The sequence below is a fragment of the Budorcas taxicolor genome, chromosome 4 (genome assembly GCF_023091745.1).
Source record: "Budorcas taxicolor isolate Tak-1 chromosome 4, Takin1.1, whole genome shotgun sequence".
NCBI classification, from domain to species: Eukaryota; Metazoa; Chordata; class Mammalia; order Artiodactyla; family Bovidae; genus Budorcas; species Budorcas taxicolor.
In genome coordinates this window covers 99,796,531-99,812,462 of record NC_068913.1, presented here as the reverse complement: position 1 = coordinate 99,812,462, position 15,932 = coordinate 99,796,531, and the positions used below count along the sequence as shown (strand labels likewise).

The 15,932-nt window shown below is 41.3% G+C and overlaps 1 protein-coding gene across 1 annotated transcript in view; it reads left to right on the top strand.

Annotated features, from left to right (window-relative positions):
* The window catches only part of SLC35B4 (solute carrier family 35 member B4), a 37,877-nt gene extending 22,830 nt beyond the window's left edge, over positions 1-15,047 (top strand). The window contains exons 3-10 of the mRNA XM_052638781.1: positions 273-375; positions 1,971-2,020; positions 5,157-5,238; positions 5,458-5,518; positions 7,129-7,238; positions 9,094-9,169; positions 12,003-12,078; positions 13,110-15,047. Of these exons, the coding sequence (XP_052494741.1) occupies positions 273-375; positions 1,971-2,020; positions 5,157-5,238; positions 5,458-5,518; positions 7,129-7,238; positions 9,094-9,169; positions 12,003-12,078; positions 13,110-13,356 (805 nt within the window). The 3' untranslated portion in view covers positions 13,357-15,047. The remainder of the gene's footprint in view (positions 1-272; positions 376-1,970; positions 2,021-5,156; positions 5,239-5,457; positions 5,519-7,128; positions 7,239-9,093; positions 9,170-12,002; positions 12,079-13,109) is intronic.
* Positions 15,048-15,932: the final 885 nt, after the last annotated feature.

The window sequence follows — 15,932 nt, the reverse complement described above, 5'->3', positions numbered from 1 at the left end:
TGGAGTAGGGTGCCATTGCCTTCTCCATTTATGGGAGAATATTAAAATAGTGTCACATTCTATAGTTCAAACTTTTTCTGTGTTAGTCTAGCTTTGTGAAGTATTTTCATATATACTTGGTATTTGACTTCATGTGATAGTGTTACCATCTTTTAACATAGAGAAGATAAGCACAATACTTTTAAAATCAAAAATATGTATTTCCTAGTCGACTTGATTTTCTTGAAATTGTGGACCCTGTGTGATGATGAACTGCTGTCTCTGCCTCTCAGGTACTACGCCGTAATGGTGACCATGTTCTTCACTGTCAGCGTGGTGAACAACTACGCCCTGAATCTCAACATCGCCATGCCCCTGCACATGATATTTAGATCTGTAAGTCTGCAGACTCACAGGCATATGTTCCTCTGGAAAATGAAGTTAAGTGGGTCCATTAAATTCAAAGGTCCTATAGGAAGTAAAGTCTAGGGTGTAAGACTAGGTCTCATGGATGAATGAAAAGAAACTGAATTTCATCTGAGACAGAAAGCAAAGAGACAGAAATGTGAAGGTGGATGGTTTACTTTCATTTATCAGAGAGCTTATAGGCAGTTAATAAAAGAAAAGTTAAAATTTCCCCAGATAACAGATCTTGCCTTTAATTTTCTGGTTGGTTTTATATTCAGTCTTGCTATGAATGTTATTTAACTTTTTTCTCATCACTTTTTGTTTCTTCTGTAAAATTATATTTACTTCTAGTATGTGGTATGAAAGTGAAAGTGAAGTCGCTCAGTTGTGTCCAACTCTTTGCGACCCCATGGACTGTAGCCTACCAGGCTCCTCTGCCTGTGGGATTCTCCAGGCAAAAGTACTGGAGTGGGTTGCCATATCCTTTCTCCAGGAGATCTTCCCAACCCAGGGATCGAACCTGGGTCTCCCGCATTGCAGGCAGACACTTTACCATCTGAGCCTCCAGGGAAGACTCAGTATGTGGTATAGATTACTTCTTTTTTCTGCTGTTTTTTGAAAGCAGAGACTTGAGATAATTAGCTAAAGGGAAATTCTTGAGGAAGGTAGGATTTCTCCCGAAGCAGCAGAGGTTTTTGTCTTTGCCTCAGGCATGGTGGGAGAGCTTTGTTGTCTGTGTATAAATAAGGACAGTGTTTCCTGAAGAACAGGAGAGAAACTCAAAGGGGAATGTAGTTAGGCTTGTAGAGGAATGCAAAATGGGTGAAAATTGGAATAATAACTTTTTTGTGTGGCCTGAGATTTTTGTGAGATGAAATGTGAGATTCCCTAAAGGAACTTTCCAGAGCTGATTATAATAACTAACATGACCTTCAGAGCACTGCACACAGAGTAGACTTTCAGTAAACACTTGCTGGCTGACTGATGCCTTTTGAGAGGATAGAGAGGTCCCTGCACAACTTCATTCAGTCGAACAGCAGCTCAGGAGAAGCTTATTAAAGGCTCCTGTGAATTATATGGGTGTCCCAGGTGGCTCAGTAGGAAAGAATCCTCCTGTCAAGCAGGAGACCTGGGTTCAATCCCTGGGTGGGGAAGATACCCTGCAGGAGAATGGCAACCCACTCCAGTAGTCTTGCCTGGAGAATTCCATGCACAGAGGAGTCTGATGGGTTACAGTCCATGGGGTTGCAAAAGAGTCGGACATGACTAAACAACAAACAACAATTATACCATCTGCCCAAAATAAGTCTGTAATATTCCTGCTAGCCCTAGCTTCACCTGTGACCATATTGGGAACTGATCGTTTTTATTCTTAATTTCATCTCTAAAAGGTGTTGTTATTTTCTATGATAGATTTTTATAGTTTGTCCTTTTTGCTGTCCTAAGAACAAGTGATTCTCGCTAGTTATTGATCCTAACCTCCGTCTTTGTAGTTGTTTCTCCCCCTTGTCTATTTTCATGTTTGTCTTGAATCACATTATTTTCTTTCCCTCATGCACTAAAACTGTTGTCTCTCTTTACAGGGTTCTCTAATTGCCAACATGATTCTGGGAATTATCATTTTGAAAAAAAGGTAAGCAGTGCTTTTATTTTGTGTATAGGAAGGCTCACCCCCACCACAGTTTTGCCTGGATTCCTTTTCTCATAGTGCTGATAAGTTTGCTCTTGGCCATCCGCCTTGGTTCTTGGTTCTGTCTGTGACAGTGAGGCCCATTCCTGAGGCAGTGGATCAGGGAAGAGGCTCCACCTGTGTCTTTGGAGCAGCATTTTCTCTGTGTAGAATTAATAGACTCTTGTCATTAAATCTTTAGTACCATACGAACGTGTGAAGCCAGGCTTCCCTGGTGGCTCAGTGGTAAAGAAATCTGTCTGCCAATGCAAGAGCCCTAGGTTCAATTCCTGGGTTGAGAAGATCCCCTGGAGAAGAGAAGGGCAACTCAGTCCAGGCTTCTTGTCTGGGACAGAGGAGCCTGGCAAGCTATAGTCCACAGAGGGTCAGACACAACTTCGCAACTAAATAACAACAGTAACTTACAAAGCAATTGATCTAGAACTTCACTGAACCGCATGGTCATCACTGGCTACATGGGACTATATACTAAGACATATATGTGGAGTTTAGAAAGATGGTAACGATAACGCTGTATGCGAGACAGCAAAAGGGGCACAGATGTACAGAACAGACTTTTGGACTCTGAGGGAGAGGGTGGGATGATTTGGGAGAATGGCATTGAAACGTGTATACTATCATGTTAGAAACGAATCGCCAGTCTAGGTTCGATGCAGGATACAGGATGCTTGGGGCTGGTGCACTGGGATGACCCAGAGAGATGGTATGGGGAGGGAGGTGGGAGGGGGGTTCAGGATTGGGAACTCATGTACACCCGTGGCGGATTCATGTTGATGTATGGCAAAACCAATACAATATTGTAAAGTAAAATAAATAAAAATTTTTTTAAGTAAATAAAATTAAATATATAGTTTCTCCATCTCTCTAGTCACATTTTAAATGTTCAGTAGCCATGTGTGACTAGTGGTAACCATATTGGAGAGCCCAGGTGTGGAACATTTCCAGATTTACCAAAGTTCTGTGGGACAGGGCTCTCCTAGGAAGCATACAACATAGTGAACTAAGGAATAATCATACCCATTACAAAGAAGATTCCTAACAAAGGCCCAAGTGGCCAAGAAGAGGCAAGGAAAAGTTTTAGGACTGGTGTTTGTGGCTATCACGAGCAGCTCACTCTGGGTACAGTTGGGAAGTATCAGAAGTACATGAGGGACTTTCCTGAAGGTCCAGTGGTTAAGACTTCACCTTCTAATTCAGGCAGTGCGGGTTCCATCCCTGGTTGAGCTAAGATCCCACATGACCCCAAAGCATAAAACAGAAGCACTATTGTAACAAATGCAATAAACACTTTAAAAATGGTCTACATCAAAAAACAATCTTTAAAAAAAAAAGTAGCAGTACCTGGGATGCTGTTTCCAGGGATTTGTGTCTCACCTTCGTTCAGAGCCTCACCCCTCACACCCAAGGAGGAGGGGCAAGGGGCAGAGAGAGCACATACAGGCCGGAACGTTTCTTAGGGAAAGTTCAGCCTCACTGTTAGGACCAAAAATGTGAGTTGGTGCCAGCTTTTCAATGTAGTCCATACCCAATCCCAGTACTGGGACTCTGTACCAGCTTGGAAAGTAGCTGTCAGCTCAGCATGGGAACCTAGGTTTTTTTAAGTAAAAAGGACTGGGGCATAAAAAGGATAATTGTCCTGTCCTGCTGGCTCCTGGTGATGAGCTCTTTATCTCCCGAGGCTCATATATTCCCCAGATGAGAACAACCTTGTAGTTGATTGCTTTTCTAGGCTCTTCTGTTCAAGCATACAGAGATAATGCTCAGGCTCATTACCTTTGAAGTGACCCCTGTGCTTCTTGGTAGTGTAAAATTCACATTGGGACAGACCTGTGGTCTTTATAACCTTTGATTTTGGTGCATAGCAGGGATATAGAAGAATGTACTATAAAAGGAATGCATTAATATTCTGACATACCCCAAATGTCAGGGGCCTTTATCAAACATCTAATTTTTCCTTAAGAACCTGTTCTGAGTCTGTCATCTCTCTCTCTCTTTTTGACTCGGTCCAGTAGGTCTTACCCAGAGAGCAGAAACTTCTCTAAGCTAACTATCTATATCATGGATTAGTCATTTAGCATCTCCTTTTGCTTATCTTGAGTAGTGCCCCTTCAAGTTTATAGTGTGTTCCCCACTATAGACCAAACCTCTATTCACCTTAACTGTGTTCTTCATGATTGTTCAGACCTGAATTCTAGACCTCTCTCTCTGATCATTGCAGACTGAAGAGCTCCCGTCTGTTTATACATCTGCTGCAGCAGTGTCTGTCTCCTCACCCACCCCTCTTCTCTAGAGGGGTGCTTTTGGCTCCTTGCCCCACCCCTTGGCCGGTTCTTAGTCACCCCTTGGCCTTTTTCTGACACGCTGTGACCAGAACTATACAAAATATTTCAGTAGAAAATTTCAGATGTAAGGTTTTAACACCTTTTTATTGTCGCCGGAAGTGTTTTGCTTCACCAAGAGCCTGAAAGGGATGTTAATTGATACTATTTTAGTTAATGTGAAATGCCACCGTTATTCCTGCTAATAGTCCTATTGGTTTAGTATTGCTCGCTTTATCCAACTATGCCAACATTTCAAAACAATATTTAAGTCATTCAGAGACATTAAGACAGCACCCTCCCCTGAAAAGGGACAGTTGAATTCTTTTCTGAGGGTGGAATCCTTCTGCTTGTCCTGGTAGTCCTTCTGTCCTGTTCTTCCCCTGCAGGCTGTGTCTCTTCACACTATGTTTGGGCCCCAGAAACCAGGAAAAGCAACAGGAATTCCGTATTAAGATCTGTCAGACTTTCATTTAGACACAACAGCAGAATGGACTGTCGTGCCTGATCTGTCTTTTTGTTTTCTGATGAAACAGTCTGATGAAACAGTTTTCTGATGTACGAAGTCTTGGACACCGCCAGAAAGGGTGTGGTCTAGAAACGAGTCAGTATCCTGATTCTTTCACGCACATACTTAGGTGGACTCTGCTGAGAAGTGATCCCCTTGATCATGTCTTGGTGATCGGTACGTTTGTGAACCACACTTTACTGTCAGCATAATGTGGAAATTCATATCTGTGCTCTTTTTATTATTTTTGCAGATACAGTATCTTCAAATATACCTCCATTGCCCTGGTGTCTGTGGGGATATTTGTTTGCACTTTCATGTCAGCGAAGCAAGTGGTAAGAGTCTGTTCACAAATGATTTCTATTCACTCCTCACCAGGGATGCCCAGGTACTTATTAATAATCCAATAAATGTAAGTGCTCATGTAATACAAGGATCTACATCTTTGGAAGAGAATTATGGAGGGAAATGGGTGACATAAATATTTTCCTTGTATCAAGGCCCCTTGCATGTAGTTCTGGTCTCTGTACCTCATATGTTTTTTTATTTCCTAGACTTCCCAGTCCAGCTCAACTGAGAATGATGGATTCCAGGCATTTGCATGGTGGTTGCTAGGCAAGTACAGTAATTACAGTAAAGCTAATTGCCTCTGCAGTTCTGTGTTCAGAGTTTCCTCCTAAGGGATATGTTTCTTGGCAAGAAGCTTCAACTGAACAGATTATGCCATGGAAGAGAGAGGCACCTTTAACTATATATCTCTGAACCTTAGGGTTGAAGAAACTAAAAAGAAAATGTCTGTGTTCAGGGTAGCATGTTCTACAACATGGATGTTTTTCCTGGTTGCCACTAGTATAGAAAGAAAAGTCTGTGTCTAGTTGCCCATCACACTCTCTGGGAACAATGGGAGTGTCACCCATTTCTTTATGATCTGTCTGCTGAGCAGAAGCTTCTACAAAAGGAGGGCACATTACAGCAGTTGACTCTTTAAATTTCCATAGGACCCATTTCTAAATCTTAGATTTCTTTTCTTCATAAGCTCTTCCACAGGGCAATGTTCCCAAACCTGACTGGTCATCAGAATCTCCTGGGTAATTTTTAAAAATACAGATCTCTTTGTTTAATTAAGTAAACAACTCCTATAGAGCTTTGCCCTCGCTGTATCCTATAAGGAAGGGAGAGTCAGTGACAGTGATAAGAGATGGAGCCTGACCAAACGGAAGAAAAGCAGCAGTGAAAGAACTGGATTCTCCTTGCTTCTTGACTTTGCAGCTTTATCCCTTTAGGTTGCTATTCTTGACACAGGAAGATCTTTATGAGCTGTTAGGAAGATACTTTCTCCAATAAGAATGAAAGACGTTAACACACAATTCATGGGCACAGAATTAATATTCAGTAAACTTATGTTCAGCCTCATTGGTTTACTAAACAAAGAAATGTAAACTGAAACCAAAATGCCGTACCTTTTTGTTTTGGTCTGTTATATTGGCTAGATATTGATTATTCTCATTGCTGCTGAGGGTGCAGCAAGGCAGCCATATTCATATAAATTGTTTATGGTAAATTGACACAGACTCTCTGGGCAAAATATTAAGTACTGAGCTTTTTAAATGTCTACAACTTTTGTGTCAGTAATCCCCCTTATAAGAGTTTTCCCTAAGGGAATAATCAACATTTTGTTTAAAGATTTATGTACTAGGATGTATGTTGATTTTAATGATGAAATAATTAGAAGTAATCTAAGCATTCTCCTCTTGTAAGACATTTAAGTATGGTACAGTCCACATGATAGAATAGTATGCCGTTTTTAATCATACTTTTGAAGACATTTTTAATGGAATGACTTGAAAGAAAATCCAGGGAAAAGATCATGAAGAAAAAGATATGAAATTACATACTCATTATGATCCCATCTCAGCATAAAGTATCTATTGGGTTGGCCAAAAATCTCCTTTGAGCATTCTGTAAGATCTTAGAAAATCCCGAATGAACTTTTCGTCAACCCAATATCTACGTAACATATACAGGGAAAGATAGCAAACTATTTAGGACTGGATGGTAATATGGTGGTTGATTTTTATTTCTTTTTAAATTTCGTACATGTTCCATGTTTAGTGTGTAATATTTGTAGAACTGAATAATTTTTTTTTTTTTTTTAAGAAAAGAATAAATGTTTTTTGAGAAGTTAGCCAGTATGGGCGTTTTATAATTCCATGTTTGCTTTTCAGGCATTGGGGCACTGACTTTCGCTCTTCTGATGTCTGCAAGGATGGGTATTTTCCAAGAGACTCTGTACAAACAATTCGGGAAACACTCCAAGGAGGCTTTGTTTTATAATGTAAGCAATTTCTTGAACCCGGGGAAAAGGAAATTACTGAGTTGTTTTTGTAGTATATTAGTTCAAGTATGATATGCCATCTTTCTGATATAGTTGAAGGATCAATTTATTATCCAGTAAACTGCTTTGGGGCCCACCGACTTTGGCACTTTTAATAGCCTGCCGTAGTTCTCTACAAGAAATGATTGTTATTAGTCAGTGTGAACAGAATATGTCTGCCAACCAAGAACAACCATTCCCTTCTAGGAACCCAATGTTCCTAAAGATGAAATCAAGTTAAAACCAATATGGAAACCTGGAAAGGGAACAAAAGTTCCAAAAGCCCTATGCCAAGGAAAAGATGTGCAGGCGGGAGTTGGGGAGAACTGGGGGGGTTTGAGGAGTAAGCCAGTCTCTGTTCCTTTGAGAGAGAGCTTAATTAGCTAATTATATGCCCGTTTGCCTTTTGTTTGAAATTGCTGATCTCGAGCCACCTTCTCTAGCTTTCTTCTTTCTCCCCACTCGTTTGTGTTGAGATAACGCCCAGCTCCTCAAGGTCTCAGGGACAGCGTTGCCTCCAGGTTCAGTAACCTCAAGGAATCCTTCCCTGTGAACCTTTTGAACTGAAGTTGCAAACAAGCAATTTGAGATATTTAATTGTAGCTACAGTATGTGGCTGGGAGTTTAAAAAATAAAGGAGCATTCTGTTTGGTTCCCATGTTTCTTTTAGCACAGTACCTGGCATATAGTTAACTGCTTGGTAAATGTTTACTGTGATTCCTTAGTAAATGTTTACTGTGGTGGTGGTAGGTGGGTGGGTGTCAGGCACCTTAATGTTTGCTTACCTATTGTTTCCGCTTCCTCTTCAGTCTCTCTCTGTCTTCATTTCTTTTCCCCTGACTTCATATTATCCTCCAGTCTCTCTCCCATTAGTTTCATGAATTCCCTAAAATCTGTCTTCACATTCCGTAGAATTTTTAAATCTGTTATATTGTTTAACCATTCTCAAAAATAGTAAGATGTAGGCAGATCCTTTGGGCAGAATGACTGTGTTTCAATTTCCCATTCCCTTTTGTTGAGGAAAGGATGCTAGCTCTATTGTTTTGTAATGACCATCAGCTTCTGTGGGGCAAGACTGTAATTCTCGGGTTGATATCATACCATACAATGTCAGGACTTACTAAAAATATCCAGTGCTTTAAAAGGCACTGCGTATGTGCCGAGTCACTTAAGTTGTGTCCGACTCTTTGTGACCCTATGGACTGTAGCCTACCAGGCTCCTCAGTCCATGGATTCTCCAGGCAAGAATACTGGAGTAGGTTGCCATTCTCTTCTCCAATGGATCTTCCCAACCTAGGGATTGAACCCATGTCTCTTACATCTCCTGCATTGACAGGCAGGTTCTTAACCATTGGTGCCACCTAGGAGGCTATTAAAAGCATTGGATACTTTTAACAAGTCTGACTTGTTTTTCTTGATATTGCTTGTTGCTGCTGCTGCTAAGTCGCTTCAGTCGTGTCCGACTCTGTGCGACCCCATAGATGGCAGCCCACTAGGCTCCCCCGTCCCTGGGATTCTCCAGGCAAGAACACTGGAGTGGGTTGCCATTTCCTTCTCCAATGCATGAAAGTGAAAAGGGAAAGTGAAGTTGCTCAGTCGTGTCCGACTCTTCATGACCCCATGGACTACAGCCTACCAGGCTACTCCGCCCATGAGATTTTCCAGGCAAGAGTACTGGAGTGGGGTGCCATTGCCTTCTGCGTGATATTGCTTTTTACACAACTTGTAAAACTTTCAATCATTGTAAAAGATACTCTATATTATACTTCTGTAATGTTTTTGCATTTAAATTTACATGAAATGTTTCTTCCCCTAGCACGCCCTTCCACTTCCTGGTTTCATCTTCTTGGCTTCTGACATTTATGACCATGCAGTTCTGTTCAATAATTCTGGTGAGTTTGGGGTTATCCAGTAGAATTACCTGACGATTTCAGAGGCAACGTCTCAGTTTTACTCATGACTTCACCTCGGCAGTTTTTGTCATATCCAGATCACCCATCCCCATGCCACCTTCCTGAAATATAGTGCCATTAATCAGTGGTTGCAGAAACAAAAGCTTTTGCAGGCACTTCTCAATTATTTGCCAATGAAGTAAGATAGTGTCTTCAAATTTCCTGTTTTGCTTTGGAATTTGTGTGCTGTTTGCATTTGAATAGGGAATGTATGATGATCTGAGAATGCAAACAAATAGTAATAATACTGCAGTGACTGGAGCCGTGAGAAGTTGGACAGCAGTCCAGCTTCTTTTCCCCTGTTCCTCCTTCTCTGCTAGGAAAGGCACATCTGCTCACAGATACAGGCCGAGCTGCCTCCAAGCAAGGAGGAACAGAAATGACAACAGGGTAGATAGGCCACAAGAATAAGCAAAATTAGTTCAGGTATCTACAGTGTGACCTGGCTATTACTTTTTACAGTGGCTGTTTAGTACATTAACTAGTAATTGCTAGTTAACTTAAAAGAAATTACCAGTGTTAGGTTGGCCCCAAAATTCCTTCGGGTTTTGCCATAAGATGTAATGAAAAATTTGAATAAACTTTTTGGTCACCCCAATATAATCTGATTATCTACTAAAAGACAGAGCATGTTGTACAGACAAATGAATACACAGGGAACAAATATTTTTAAAATTAAGGCTTTATGTTGCTCAGACCTATAAAATGGGAAGTGTGTTTTGTAGCATGACAATAGGGGCTCAGTAAACATTTGTTTGCTATCTGGTCACAAGTTGTGAACTTTGACTGTTCTCTGAGTCTGCAAAGTTGTATTTCCCATTTAACTGCAAAAAAATGTGTGATGACGGCATGTAAGAGTTTTTAAGGCTCTGGATTATTCAATTGGTTCTGACTTTTAAAAAAATTGAGATATAATTGACATATAGATGATTTTTGACACAGGGTTTTCTAAGGTCTCTTAAGAGGCTCCATATAGCAAAGGGCTATTGAAATAAATACATTATCAAGTTCCTTGAGATTGATATTTAGTTACTTGAATGCTCCTTCTAGAAGTCACAGAGATAGGTATTTTTATTAAAAAAAAAATCTGTTAAGGTCTGCCTTCAACTTCTTTAAAACTGTTCCTAAGTATACATTTTTTCGTCTCAGATGAACTTGTTATTTGCAAGGAAACTGAACATCCGTCTAAATACTGTACGTCATATGGATTGTCTTTCCCCAGCAAGCTGATACAGTGAATCTCTCAAGTTATTATACAGTAATAACATTTGTTGACTTTCTTTTCATTTCAGTACTTGCTAAGTATTTCAAAGACAATAGAACACTAAATTATTGGGATTTCCCACTAGTCCAGATGTAGAATTTCAGAAATTATTTATATGTATATAAATTTTTATTTTTTGCAAAAGAAAATTAATGTTCATTTACTAACCATATTTCAGCATCACTTTGTTAGACTTTGCTCAGTTATGCTGTATAATTCAAGTGAAAGTTTTAGTGATTCAGTCATGTCTGACTCTTTGTGACCCCATGGACAGGCTCCTCTGTCCATGCAATTCTCCAGGCAAGAGTACTGGAGTGGGTAGCCTTTCCTTTCTCCAGAGGATCTTTCCTGACCCAGGGATTGAATCTGAGTCTCCCACATTGCAGGTAGATTCTTTACTGTCTGAGCCACCAGGGAAGCCTGTATAATTCAAGCCTCCCAAACAGTTTAGCAATATAAAAAGACTGATCCTTCAAGGATTACTATGTCCTTATTCTCTTTGATCTTGAATATTTTATTTCCTCCCACATATTTACCGTGCAAGCCTCATTATATAAAACTAAACATAAGGAAGTATTTTAAGGAAGGAAAGTTACAGTTCTGTTGTCCTACACATGAGCTAATTTCGTTTTACCAGTTTCCGTCCTGACACTATTTACATATATTCTCACACAGTCATAATCCTTGTGTAAATATAATTTTATACTTTCTTTTTCACTTTCTTTCTGCATTTTTTATGCGACTATATATAATCTTTGTGATTTTTTTTTTAATCAAGTATATAATGTCACATCTAGTTAAAGTACCTTTGCTTACATAGTCCTTGCTCTTATCACTGGGCGTTGTGACTCATTTAGTTTTTCCTTTATTATAAACACCACCACAATGTATGTTGAACTTGTTTCTTCTTTTGAATTAACTAGGACTAATTCCTGAGAATAAGAATCAATGCCTTTCTGACCATTTAATACCTATTGTGAAACTGATTTTGAAAACACCAATTTATACTGCCACCGCTGAATGGCTGCTAGTTCTGCCACCACCTTGCCAGATCAGGATATTATTATAAGTGTTTAATTGCTAAGTTAATAGATAAAGAGTGGTATAGCCTTGTAATACTTTAGAATTCTTTGATTACTGGTAAGATTGAACATATTTCCAAATGGCATTTATTTAAGGCTTGTCTATCAAGACAAGTATTTTAAGTATACTTAAGACCATATCATTTTGAACTTCTCTGTGTTGCACAATCTTTCTCTGTAAAGTGGGGTCCTATTCTGGTGAAAGGTAAAAAGTTTAAAGTTAAAATATAAATTTTTTTAAGAAACCAGTGTAATGACTCTTGAGGACAATGTAGCCTGGCATCAAAGCAAGTAAAGTACATGACCCAAGTCTGTTTGCAAGAGAAATAACGTTGCTATCTCTGCTATGTTCATCTGTGTTACTGTGTTCAAAGGGATGAAAACATAAGCTGTCCACAGTGATACGACTGTCTCTCAATCTCTGCAGAACTGTATCGGGTTCCAGTCGTTGGTGTGACGGTGCCCGTCATGTGGTTCTACCTCCTCATGAATGTCATCACTCAGTATCCTTTGCACTCCTCTGCCATGTGGTCGTTGCTGTGCTACTTTGCCACAGAAATGTTTTTTCTTCTAACGGTGCAGTGACATGAATTTCGCTTTTACTCTGATCTGTTCTGCAGTAAGTAGGAGACAGGCCCATCCAGTGAACTCCTTTTTGCAGGGAGAGAGAGGCAAAGAGATGCTGGCGGTGTGGAGGGTCAGTAAGTCATAAGACACCAGGAAGGAAAACCCCTGGGTGGGGGGATAGAAGTCAGTGGGTAACTAAGAATTAATATGTGAAGAAATCCTCTATAATTTCTATATGGAGTTTTCCAGTATCCTAGGATATTTCACAAGCTGCCACAAAATTCTGCAAGAAATTTCAAAGTAAATAAGGCCTAATTTTTTAAATGGCTCTTTTGAACCACCTTGAAAGTTGCTCAGTCATGTCTGACTCTTTGTGACCCCGTGGACTATACAGTCCATGGAATTCTCCAGGCCAGAATACTGGAGTAGGTAACCTTTCCCTTCTCCAGGGGATCTTTCCAACCCAGGGATCAAACCCAGGTCTCCCACATTGCAGGTGGATTCGTTACCAGCTGAGCCACAATGAAAGCCCTTGAAACACCTTATGCCCATTGGAAAAACCCTTGAGCCTTTGAAACAATGGAACGGATTGTAGTTGACCTCATTCCTCTACCTCATATGCTTGCCCTACAGAGTTACTTTTTGGAGATGTGATCAGCTTTACTGACAGTGTTACCTTCTGTCATTACTTGGGAGGTGACCTTCACTGTAAACTACGGGAAGAATCCAAAAAAAATCCGAAATAACTATCATAGGAAGTTTTCAGGCAGCTTCAAGTTAGGATCCACAAATGGTGTGGCAGGACAGGAATTCTGCAGGGTGTTCTATCAAGGAGCCGCCTCAGGGCAGCCGTGGCCGACGCCCTGTTTTCTGGTTCCTGGAATATGAAGCCATAAACCTTGCCAGAAGGTTCTCCCGCTAATCTCTGGGTTGTTTACTGAAAACTGCCTTAACCCCGCCCCTCCAGGTACGTGTGCATCCGGGGCGTCTTCATTCTCACCACAGAATGCGCCTCCCTCACCGTCACCCTTGTCGTGACGCTGCGCAAGTTCGTCAGCCTCATCTTTTCCATCTTGTACTTCCAGAACCCTTTCACCCTGTGGCACTGGCTGGGCACCTTGTTTGTCTTCATTGGGACCCTCATGTACACAGAGGTGTGGAACACCCTGGGGGCCACCAAAGGCCAGCCTCAGAAGGAGGAGAAGAAGAACTGAGGCCCACCTGCAGTAGAGAGACCCGAGGCTGATGGGCTGGGGCCTGGCTGCTATTTCACCTTGGTTAATGCTGAATTACCCGCCGGGTACCAGGGAATCCTCAGAGGGAGGGGCTTCTCAGATTTCTCATGGCTCTGCAGACCCACATTTGTGGACCCTGAGTAGAAGCCCCTCTACCCTGAAGTAGAAAAGAGAACGGTTCTCCACTATCGGGTAGCCCTGTTCATTTGTTATTTCTGTTTTGTTTACCAAAATATTCAGCACTGTACTGGCTTACTGTATTCTGAGTCCCCAGAGCTACTAGTTTTATATCCATGGTCTCAGACAAGATTCTCCCTGTTCTGATGATTCTCTTCTGTAACAGCCATCCTCCTCCTGGGGCCTTGACCCCTTGCTCCATCACCCTGCCACCCGCAGCTCCACTTTTCCATCTGACGCTCCAGGCACCCTCACCAGGAAGAGAACTGAGGCTCCGGTGATAGTGGGGCTGGGCTTTCTCCCGAGAGTTGGGAAAGAAGCAGGTATCCCTATGTGCCCTGGTGACACTGGGGCAAGACTGGTGGGAATCCTTTCCCACATTTTTCCTTTTTTTCCTCCCTCTATGCAACAGTCATGTGCTTTCATACCTTTTGCTTTCTACTGCAGCAATTCTCTATGGCACAGTGCTAAAGAAGAGTTGTATATGAATTGGGAAAGAGAGACTTTTACTCTCTGTCTTCTCTCAGTTGTCTGAGTCATTTAACCTCAGGGTTAGATGGTGATGCCAGGAGGACACAGGAGAAACTGGCCAAGAGGGCACTTGGAGAGCCTCGGGCTCTCCCGCCTCTACACCCAGCCAGGCATTCAGGGCGGGTTCCACGTGGGAGAGAGGTTAAGTCTTTGAAATGCTGCTTAATCAGAGAGGTTCATCTCTGCCTGGCAACTCTTTTCAGAGTTATGACCAGTCAGGCTAATGGGTAAACCAATATATTCAGTACATGTGGGTGTGGCGTATCAGGCCAAACTACATCTGAAATAGAAGGGTTTTCTTTTTTTAGTGTTCTTTCTGGGTTTGAGGGTGAGCGTGTGTTTTTATATGTAGAAACCTGTCCCCCCCTTTTTGCTAATCATTTCAAATGTCTGGTTTTCCTCCCATGGGATAATTTTGAGAAAGAACAACAGCGTTAGGGTGGTGTGTGTAGGGGTGTGTATGCTCTTGTGTGGTTTGTGATCACTGGTGAGAGGAGAACCTGAAAGTCAGTGTTTTATTTCCTCATCCTTCAACAGCCCTGACCTGCATCACCTCACCAGGTATGTGCTTTGAGGGTCCATCAGATTTACCAGCCTCTCTTTTTGCACATAGAGGCCTCTCCTTCTGTGCTGGGCACAGATTGTGTTCTTAAATCGAGAGGTGGCTCTCCAAGTCTCCTGGGCTCACCCAAGGTATGATGTGTTTATTCCAGTTTCAGGAGCTGTTCTCTGATGGGCCTGAGATGAGTGTCCTAGAAACCCTGGGTCACTTTGGGGGAAGTCAGTTAAGCTGCCTTGGGTTTTTTGTTACATACAGTATGGATACTGTTTCTCCATCTAAGTCCCAGGGTTTTCAGATCGATTTGTTGTTCTGGACATTGACAGCTGTGCTGTGCCAGTGAGAGTCTATACTAAAAGATGCTGAATTAAGTGTGAATTTGTTCATGTACTCAAAAGGTATTTAATTTCTTTGAACTGTGTAGAGTTTCTCAGACTGGTGGTGCTATAAATACCATGTGTTAAATAGCCTCTTAAGAACAAAAGCTACTTTTCTTACTGTATAATAAAAGAACCTGTCCCCAGGGGCTGTTTGATTGCTGCATGTCTGGAGTCTTGACAGGATAACTATAGAGCTTTACATGAAATAGTATCACTTTTTTTATTTTTTAATGTGGATGGGAAATATTACAATTTTTAGTAACTGAAACAGTGTTGATGTACACAGACAGCATTTAACTGGGTTCCCGAGGTTTTAGGTTCTGCCTATGGAGCGTGTGTTTCTCTCAGGCTGAACACTTCTGCTGGTCTTATTCATAGGAGGGTGGGCATGGATAGCTTAGGGCACTTGTACAATGAAATGAGTCCATGTAAGAACACAGTGCCCTGGGAATTGGTTTTTCTTTCCAGTAGTTGCATATAAGGAAATACATGTAACAGATCCTAGTTAATACTTTTTAAAAACAGTTTATTCCCCACCTTGGTTAACTGTTTTTTCGGTCCTGGTTGAACTTGATTTCAATCCCTGTTAAAAGGGCAAATAAACCATTTTAGAGGATCCAGCTCATCTGTAGCTGGAGAAGAAACATCTGTTAAATGCCTCTCCTCTTTCTCTGGATCAAGGCCATGTAATTTTGTGCCCCAGAGGGGGTATGGTTTGTTTACAAAAGAGATCGATGTTTCAGGCATCCAAAACTCTACCCTTAGAGCAAAGATCAAATAGCAAATGACTAGCTAGAAAACACAAGTTCTGTGTGTGTAAATGTACCTGTGAACTCACTTCATAGCTTGACCAGGGTCATAAATGAGGCAAAAGGAGAAAGTTGGTGATATTTGAGTTATTCCATTTA